The 10,508-nt window shown below is 41.2% G+C and overlaps 1 protein-coding gene across 1 annotated transcript in view; it reads left to right on the forward strand.

Moving 5' to 3' along the window:
* The window catches only part of grb10a (growth factor receptor-bound protein 10a), a 32,283-nt gene that overhangs the window by 6,229 nt on the left and 15,546 nt on the right, over window positions 1-10,508 (forward strand). Inside the window, exons 4-6 of the mRNA XM_008332147.3 lie at window positions 1,923-2,016; window positions 6,911-7,175; window positions 8,013-8,136. Of these exons, the coding sequence (XP_008330369.1) occupies window positions 1,923-2,016; window positions 6,911-7,175; window positions 8,013-8,136 (483 nt within the window). The remainder of the gene's footprint in view (window positions 1-1,922; window positions 2,017-6,910; window positions 7,176-8,012; window positions 8,137-10,508) is intronic.

A 10,508-nucleotide genomic window follows, 5' to 3' on the forward strand; every position in this document is an offset into this window, starting at 1 on the left:
AAAAAGTCATACTTTTACTAGATAAAAGTCGAAAGTGTTGCTAATTTGTGCTGTAGGAGATGAGAAAAATGCGAACTCAACCAGACATCGAGGATTCAACACGATGCGCGAGTTGCGAATAAGAATTACTGCTAAGATTACCAATTGATCTCATAAATTAATAACCTTTTCTCGTAATGTTTTGTCTTCTTTTTTACGAAAGTGTTGCTAATTTGTGCTGTAGGGAGATGAGCGAAACGCGAACTCAACCAGATATCGAGGATTCATTTGACAGGACGCAACACGATGCGTGAGTTGCGAATACGAATTGCTGTTAGGGTTACCAATTGATCTCATAAATTATTTTCTCGTAAGGTTTTGACTTCTTTTTTTGGACAAAATTAAGAGTTTAGAGTTACTGCAGTTGGGTTCACCACTCAGATGCGACGTCATGACGACGCTAATTCCAAAAGGTCAAGATCAAGATCAAGATCAAGAATCTTGTTTACGACAATCGGCAGTTTCAGTGAACTGTGCAAAACACTCCACATCTGGAAAATACATTCACTGCGAAACCAAGGCAGAGAGAGAGACAGAGAGTCCTGTCTTTGAGTTGAGATGTGTTGCAATAAACCTACTGTGTGAAAGATGAGTTCAGCGTCACTCTGGTCAGAGTGCAAGGTCAGAGAAAGTGTATTGCGCGTAGTTACAATAAGTTACAATACAGTACAATAACTTTGTTTTACGAGCAACCGTCCCATTTACCACCCAGGTTCCGTCGAAGGCAGACGGCTCTCCCTCTGTTTGCCTGTCACCATATATTAACGGTGCGTCTACTTGATGTGTTCTACTTGAACTAGGACCGCCGCATACAGTCGCACCCTTACATTCAAGCCGCATCACCTCGTGATAGTCCGTCGTTGCGATCTTGTCTCGAACACCATATCCATGTCGCTATTCTTTCCCATTTAGTTTCATTCACGTTAATCTCCTGACATATTGTATCCGAAGCCTTTCAGCTCGTGGCCGTATCTGGCAGGAGGACGTTTTCGAAAGGGAGTAACTGTTTGGTAAAATCTACCAGGCAGCATCTCTGACAGCCTGACCGCCTGCATGAACTTTGCTGTTTGTTTGTCTTTGTTTGGGGGGGGGGTTGTGTGTTTGCAAGCAGTGTTACTCCAAAAAAAAAAATAGATCTGCGGCGCTAGACATTGGCCCATGGAGGAACTGGTTAGATTTTGGTTGTGTGCAGGGTGGAAATCACTTTTTGTTCTCTAGCTCAGTTGGCCGGAGCTGAAGCTTGCAGACCTTCTCTGTCAGCCCACAGCCTTGCAGGAAAGCGGCCTTCCTTAGAAAGCTTTTGGCCGCGTCTCAGAGCTCTAAATCTTACTCTGGGCATTTATGGATGTTTTCAAAATGTGTGTGTGTGCGTGTGCGTGTGTGTCTGCGCGCGCACACACAACAGGACCTCTGACCACAAGCAGTTCCTGGAAGCAATGCTTCCGCGTTCCTCTTTTTCCTGGAAAAGGGGAGATTGAAAATGTGTTTGGCCCTTTTCCCTCCCTTTCTCCTCTGCAGCCTTCTTGCCTCTGGGCTGCTTTAAATTAGACAACGTGTGAAGGGCTTGGCGGCGAACGCACGTCTCCAAACGTATAAGATTAAACACGTAGACGAGTGTGGTACGTTCTTCACCTCGAGAGCGTACACACGCGTGCGCACGGTATGTCTACGCAGCGAGCGCATACATGTTTTGGAGGGGGGGCGAGGAGACAGAGCGAGAGAAGGTCACCGCTGCAGGGGTTCAAAGGTCAGGTTGGTATGTGAACTTGACACCTGGTGTTCCTCAAGATCTGGCGCTCGAGACGTTGACACGACCGACCCTTTCGTCTGACCTCTTTGACCTGTGTGAGAATTCTGAGGTGTTTTGCCTTTGTTGTTCGCAGGAGAGCATGGATCGCACATCCAGTCGTTGTCCTGAGGAGCTGATTGTTCCAGGCTTTCAGCGTTCGGCCAATCAGGATTTGCCACATCAGCATGGTAGTGCAACGATGATATATGGTTATCAGTGTCTTCTATACTGTTGATATATACTGCATGTTGATATATATGTACATATATGTGTGTGTATATATATTTACATATGTATATGTATGTATGTATATATATTTATACAGTATATCACATATGTAATATATATTTATATATATACATATGTATATATATGTATGTATATATATTTATATACAGTATATATATTTATGTATATATATATATGTGTGTGTGTATACACATATCACTTTCTCATCCCTACTTTATGGGTCCTTGTCAAATATGCTTCCCAATCCCCCAATCCTAATTCCTATCTAGAACATTGTCTCCCTTCTTCGCCGCAAGCTCTGCTCTCCAGATGGAGAGGACATAGACAAGTGCTAAAGTGTTTTACCTCTTTTTTTTTTTTCTTTTTTTTTTCTTTTCAGCACTGCTCAGCACTTTTTTCCCCCTAACCCTCCACCCACTACACATGCATGACTGTTCCCTCCAATAGATTCCCAGAAAGCTCTTTAGCCATCGTGAAAAAATCCTGGGAATCCTTATGGAGAATGTCCAAAGCCCAGAAGTGGAGAGGAGAGGTAGTAAATTCTTACCTCCTCGGTGTTGTTTTTGCTTCGCCCCCTCTCTCCAGGGTTAATTGTTCAGTGGATTGACAGCTCAAGTTGTGTGTGTTGGCAATGCTCATGTGAGGATATACCAGATAGCTCGGGGTTTAGACCTGCGGGTCACTCTGGAGTCAGGGAGTGTTTAGTAAACAGACCTTAGGCCTGGAAGGGTTGGTGTGATAACACGCCGATCCAAACTTGCATACGGGGCAACAACAATGCAAGAGTGATATTGAGAAGGTGTGTTTCGAGTTCTCCGAGGATGAATTTATTTGAGAGGCCCTTTTGTAGCCAAGTATAGCCAACAAACTCACTGCTACATAAAGATCTTATGATAATCTTCATGTTCATTTTATTGAGAATTCCTCAAATGTCATGTTTAGACTACTCCTGACTCAACGTGTCATTATGTTATATTCATTTAAAAGCAGATTTTTCTAATGTGCACAGATGCTCACCGATGATGCTGCCGGACTCTAGAGCTCCCACTGCAAAATCAAGAGCCGTTACATCACATTTCAAGTGTCTAAACCAGCGGTGTCAAACTCATTTTGGTTCAATTTCCCCTCCTTGTTCCCATAATTAAAGAAATTCAATATTTGGTTGTGACTGCTCTTACAGCAGATTCTCAGACCAGTAAGATTTTTTTTCTAATCCAAATCTTTCACTGCGAGTGACAGTAACTTTCATCTATGAAGAGGCAATCTCGTACACACACTTAGAGTAAAAGTATGACGTGACTTTTTTCGCCTCCTCTCGCAGAAAAACCCAATCATTTTGTTTGAATGGATGATATATTTAAACCGAATAATTGTGCGTTTCACCGAAAGTCACAAACGTTGAGCCTCAAAATGTTAGTGTAGCGTTATCTAAATATTTGGCTCAGCCGTGTCCCTACCGTAAATCATCATAAAGGCTTAGGTGAACTTGTGAGGGGATAATTAGAAAGCAGGAGGTGTGTGATTTTGAAAAACGGCCATTGTGTAATTACACTGTGTAAGCAGAAGTCTGTAAAAGGTATGAACATGACAGGCTTCCACTGGTCGTTACCAACCAGAACGTTGTGACATGAAATGTTAAGTGACAAAGCTGGAGTCATATTGAAATGGCTATTGATTGTGATTAATAAGTATATATGTATATATACATACATATATAAATATATTTATACACATATATGTACCAAATATATTTTCAAATAAATATAGTGTGTATTTACATGAACCACACTACTGATACACACATACATATATGCATATATACACATAGGTACATATTTACATACATATATAAACATATATATACACATATATGCAGGAAAAACCACACAACTAATACACACATGCATATATACATATATATGTACACATAGATACATATATACATACATATATAAACGTATATACATATATATGCAGCGAATAATCTTTTAAGAAATATAGTTAGTATATATAGTTTGTATTTACTTGAAATACGCAACTGATACTCATATATACATGTATTCATATATGTACAGTACATACGCATACATATATACATACATATATAAACGTACATATATACATACACAACTAATGCACACACATATATACATATACTTGGACATATATATATGCAGCAAATCATTTTTTCACAGAAATATAGTTTGTGTTTACTCGAACAGCGCAACTGACGCAACAGGAGCGCGCAGAACAACCGTTTCTCGTCTGATGTTTAGACTGCTGTCAGAGATAGATGATTGCTGGTTGTCGTGGCCAGGGACTCATTCTGTGTATTCTGGGATCTCACAGGAAGGAACTGGCCACAGTTGTATTGGAGGTTTTGTTGTCAGATGGAAGCCATACTGCTGCTGGCGTCCCTTACAGTTGGACAGAGAGGACAGGACATTTTAATGCTATATGTCCCATACTGCGGTTTCCTCTACCAAGGCCAGCAGTGCATTGTCAGCCAAGCATGAAATGGTGGGGAGAGAGGGAAAACTTCAGTTCAGGTTTTCAGCATTAATCAAAAGCGTTGGGAAGAGCTGGTGGAGCCACAGTTGTGATTAACTCGCTGCTGTGCTCACACCATGTTGTTTTGCATTTCGCTTTCCTCCACTTTAAATTGGTTGCTTAAGGACGAGCCGAACAACAAAGAGCGAGTGTATTTTTGTGTGTGCACGGTGCGCTTGTCTTTCATCCCCAGTCTTGTTTGTTTACATGCCTCAGCTTTTGTGTGACAGATTGTCATAAACCTCGATATAAATCTGCCGAACGTAACGTATAGTGTAAAAAATCTGCAGACAGAGGGTTTAATATGGTGTCATAAATTATCCTAAGAAAAATAGAAATGCCTTTTTTCTTTCTTTTTTTAAATTTTTTTTTTTTACCAAATTCTATGGCGATCCATCTGTTTGTTGTTTAAACATCCTCAAAGCCACAAAAATGAACTCAGTGGCACGAGAAGAAATGACTGGGGGATCACCAGAGTCCTTTAACTCCATTTCTGGTTAGAAGCAGTGGACTGGCAAGACCGACTTCTCATTCCCCAGAGTGGTGTAGCTAACACTGCCATAAAGCACTTGGTGACATTTCCTGGTTTCATGTCCCAAAGATATTTTTATAACTCCTGGGATGACTGAAAATATAAATGTAAAGCCCGAACTTTCTGAGACCACCGTTTTATGTTCCCTGATAAATGAATGTCACATGAAACAATTTTCACCCCAGGCGAAACAACTCCGCAACTCCTAGCGCGCGAAGTGCTCGGTAATATTTCCCTCAGCAGTTCCTGCGATTGTCGTCTGAGAGTGTCACACCAGGACGTAGGCCGCTGAATGGGACCATTGTCGTTATTATTGTGAACGACGCCGGTGCTTTTCCTGTTTGAACTGTTGGACGTTGTGCAGTGAAGCGGCCTCGCCGTACATCGCTGCGTTACGTAACGCTACTACTGTCGCCGACTGTCCTCGCGTGCTCTCTTGTTCTTTTGCAACTGTGTCCCGCCCCTTTGCATACCTCGCACGTCCTATGCACCACCCGTGAACCCCAGCGGCACATGACCTTATGTCCCAGACTGTCCGTTCCGTGTGCATGTTAGTGTTTATGAATACCCACGGCGGGACGTTTCAGTAACAGAGAGTCGGTTGTGTTGAAAGCTGCATGGATTTTGTTAGCCGTTGGTACAAGCACATGCTAATTAGCACTGCTAAAGCTGAGGTTTAGGACCTGAATTGTACGCATATGCCGTTTAGCTATCCTTACGGAGACGTTGGTAAAATGCTTTGTTTTTTGCTTTGACCCCTTCACCCTAACATAAAGTGCTAGGGAATGCATTATGTCTATGTGAAGTCCTCACAACATCCAGACTGTGTGTGTGTGTGTGTGTGTGTGCATGTCTTGATCACTTGGTCACCACGAGCCTTGACCAGGCTGGCGAATGTTTCACAAGTGCTGTAATTTCTTTCCACTGGAATTTCAGGAATTGTGTGTGTGTCTATTGTATAATGCCCAGCCGGACAGCACAAAGTGTTCCACCCTGTGTGCTGCAGTTGACCACTAACTCGGTGTACCAGGCGTTCTCCTTTAATGCAGGAATTTTCAGTACAATTCAAAATAGCTCCAGAAAAATACAAAATAATCCCATCTGGAATTCAAATAGCAGAATGTTTGTCTGCTTTTTTTTTTTAATAGAAGAAGAAATAAGAACTGGAAAAAAAAAAAGTAGTGAAAAATGTAAACCTGTGGCGACTAGACCCACCAGGTGGCAGTAATGCAAATCAAAACAAGAAAAGTTGCCATGTAAGCCCAACGAAACAGAAGTGATACACACTTATATATACTGATAACAGGGGTACACACACACACATACACACCAACTTGAGCTGACCCCTAACTCTAAACTCTTAACTCTTTCCAATACATGTCAAATCTTTATCCTTATCCCAACTCCAATGTGAGCCGGATTCTAACGCTAACTCCAAACTAAATATTGAGCCTCAAAACACCCTCTCTCTCAGTGGGAACCTGAAAAAGGACACTTTGTCCTCGTGGGGGGGCGGGAACATTTGAAAACATTTGACCGAGTATAGCTGTAGCAGAACCCTCTCCCCCCTCCCTCTCACCCTCTCCAACATATATATATATATATATATACACACTGACACACACATCTGTCCAAACTATCCCCTCAGTAAGTGACACCTAGTGGTTATTTGTTGCCATACCACTGTCACTCACCTCTCCCTCCATCCTCCCCCCTTCCCTCCCCTCCCTCTGCACCGCTTGTCTCCTCAGATGATGACGTGGACCTGGAGCAGCTGGTGAATGACATGAACTCGTCCATCGAGAACGTGTACTCTGCCCAGGATGACACCGCGCTGCTCTTGAGCAACGGTCACATGCACACGCCAAACTACCACCACCAAAACCAGCCCAGGGTGCATGTGCACCACGCCGCACAGAGCCAAGCGCAGCGCCGACAGACTGCGGCCGGGCCGCCTTCCTCTTCGTCCAGGGACAGGCTGCGTCAGTCTCAGCCCATGCACATTCAGGCTGTCAGGTACGTAGATACGCACCACCTGCTGATGATTTCAGTGCTTGTTTCAGAAAGAGCTGTAAAATTATTACGATTTGAATCTCAGGGTAGATGTGGATTAATCATGATTTAAAAAAAAAAAATATCTTCAAAAAAATCTGTTAAATAAGATACATATTATTTACACCTTCAAATATAAGGTTGCCACGTGTGCCACTTTAAGACCCCAGACTCAGGGGTGGTAAACTCATTTTGGGTCGTAGGCCGCATAGAACCTAATTACATGTCAAGTGGGCCGGACCAGTACAATCACTACCGTAATAAAGTATAAATTACAATAAGTCCATGTTTTCCTGCTGTTTTCCACTGGTTTTCCCATGCAAAAAAGTACAAGTATATTATATATTTATTATGATTATTTATCCATATTTCATGAAATAATAATCATTTTACAAAAAATATCCTGAACATGAAGCATTTTTTTATTTTCAAAATTAATCAAGTGGGCCAGATTGAATACCCTAGTGGGCCGGTTTTGGCCCGTATGTTTGACACTCCCTGACCTAGAGGTATTAATCCTTTTTAATTTTTTTCTTTTTTTTGAATATTACAATGGTACTCAAAGGTAAGATGATAGAAACATTGCATTTGAACCTTTATCTATTGATGAAAACAACTTAAAACACCAATGATTTACTACATTTACAAACCTTCAACTTTAACCCTCCTCTTACCCTCAAATTTTCAAACATCCATCATGGATAATAGGAGGGTTAACTTGATCTAAGGTTGGTGTTATTTTTTTATTTTTTTTAAATGTTCAGACCAGCGTGACACAAATGCATTTGTCTCCCTCTGCAGGTGCTTGCAGGAACAGCAGCAGCTTCGCCCAGCCTCACTTCCTGCCATTCCTAACCCTTTCCCCGAGCTGTGCAGTCCAGGAGGCTCCCCTGTTTTCAGCCCAATCCAGAACTGTGACAACCATGTAAGAATACTGACACACTTACACACTTCAAATCATGTTTTAGTTTCATCCACATGTTAAATTAACAAAAAAAAAATTGGAACTTTTGCCTTTTTTGCGAAAGTTGTTTCTGCCCACTACGGTCTTTTTTTGTATGCCTCCTTGTGTTCGCTGTCCTATTTGGCCGTTATCACAAGAGACAGAAAGGGTGTGTGTGTGTGTTTTATAAAAACCAGCTGACTGTGCTGAGGACGGAGCAGCATGTGTTGACTTTGGCTCGTTGAGCTTTTCCTTCCATTACCCAACAGTTCACCCTGGGTTATCTGACTCTATGGACAATATATACAGTGTGTTTGGGTGTGTGTGCGCGTTCTAGAGCGTTATTATCAAACACACACACACGCACATGTACCCAACGACTTGACGTGTTTTGCCGTAAAAAACAGAGGTGAGCGATGTCTTCAGGATGCAGTAGACGGAGCGCAGACTTCCCTGATGGTGCCGGAAATACGCCCGGGAACGTTTCAAGGGTGAACCTTTTTTTGAATTTGGTCTCGTCAAGTCGGGCAGGACAGGAGGCCGTTTCTGGTTCACACACTTGAGCCTCGGCGTCACTGTTCGTGAGTCAAAGCCCCGCCCTTCCTTTCCCATCACAGCCTCCTGTCTCAGGAAGGCTTCATCATTTCTACAGACGTTCTCAGGATAACCCCCCCCCCCCGAACAATCAAAGTTATTTTCGATGTTTCTGTCTCTCTCACTCTCACGTGTGACCGCACGCTGAGCATACACACGCGGCGTTGTACATTTCACTCTTGGATTTGCACATGTGATTTTTTTTTGTGCATTTCACTGACATCATCTCACAGCACTCAGAGCCAGAAAATCCGTTTCGCACAAAGAGCCTTTGTGAGTGTTTGACTCTGTGCGCACTTCTTCAAAACAATCCTCATTTTGTGCCATTTTAACTCCGTTTCTATCCTGGTTTTTAAATGTAGAAAAATCACGTTTTTAATACTTTACAGCTGTAAATATATTGCAAAAGGTATATATTTACATCTATTTAAAAAAAAAAAACGTATCTCCTTATGTTTTTGGAATGGAATGTTACCAGATTGATGAAAGCAGGAAATTTCCTTCTTAGTCTACTTCTGGGCACGAAAACAGGAAGCGGGGCATGTTCTTGCAAGAACAGCGATAAAATATGGAGACCCATGAAAAAAATACTCTTAACATTCCTTCGTGTTTGGCGTCATCCACAACAGACAGAAAACGTCTGTTTATTAAAGGCGAGGAGAGGCAAGAGTGACCAGCTTTAAAGAGACAATTTAATTAAAGTCACTCACAGTAATGAAATAATTCACTCAGTGTTTACTTTTTTTTTTATTAGATACACACGGCTGTTGAATTTTTTTGACACTCAGAACTACTTTTTTTTTAACAATTATAATTATTAAAAATATTTTTATACACATTAGTGACTAGAATTTTTGATTCAATACAATATGGATGACTTTTTGGGCAATTTTTTTCAATACCAATACTGATATTTTTTATATTTTTTTAACCCAATAACACATGACAAAAAATGCCCATTTAACAACTTTAATACATATTTTTCAAAACATATCAGTCATAACAAACTACATTATTTTTACGCAATGTAACCTAAATAGTTAAAATGCTAACCATTAAGGGACAAAGATGTCCAGTGGATTTGGTCAGTGGTCATGTGACACAGATGGTAATTTTAAATTACTCCGTTTAAGAATGAGTAAATATCTGACCAATTCAAATTAAGCAAACTACAACATTGTCATTGTCAGGATGTTAGCTTAAAACATTTGTTAGCCTGCCTGTAGACGCTAATTTCAAAATATCTAAAAACGAACTATTTTGATAAGACTGGTTGCGATGTTTCTTCAGTCCCTTTAAATCAGTGTCGTACCCACTGTTATATATATACTACCAATTTCTTGGTTCAGTGTACGATTTCTAATCTAACCACGTGTTAGCGCGCTGTTAGCATTCAGCCTGTGAGCTTGAGCACAAGCGCAATGTTTTTTATCTTCGGAAGTATAAACTGAGCGAAAAACATGTGAGCGAGTGGCCCCAAAGAAAATATATTTCATAGTAGATTAATTGATATATATTCAGTATAATAAGATCCATCCATTATTATCATCCTTTCTTTGTTCTCTTTGTCTGGAACTTGGATAACGCCCAAAAACAAAGGGTTGATGAACATTCAAGGTGACTGTTTTTCTCAGGGTAGCCATGTTTTTCTGTTGTGTTGCCCGGCAACGTTTCCGCACAGGAAGTGATTGATGTTGTTTTAGGTCTGACAGAATGGAGAAGGAAGAACATTAACAGAGGAAAAGACGAAAACAAAAAAA

Source organism: Cynoglossus semilaevis, chromosome 18 (assembly GCF_000523025.1).
Source record: "Cynoglossus semilaevis isolate Cse_v1.0 chromosome 18, Cse_v1.0, whole genome shotgun sequence".
NCBI lineage: Eukaryota > Metazoa > Chordata > Actinopteri > Pleuronectiformes > Cynoglossidae > Cynoglossus > Cynoglossus semilaevis.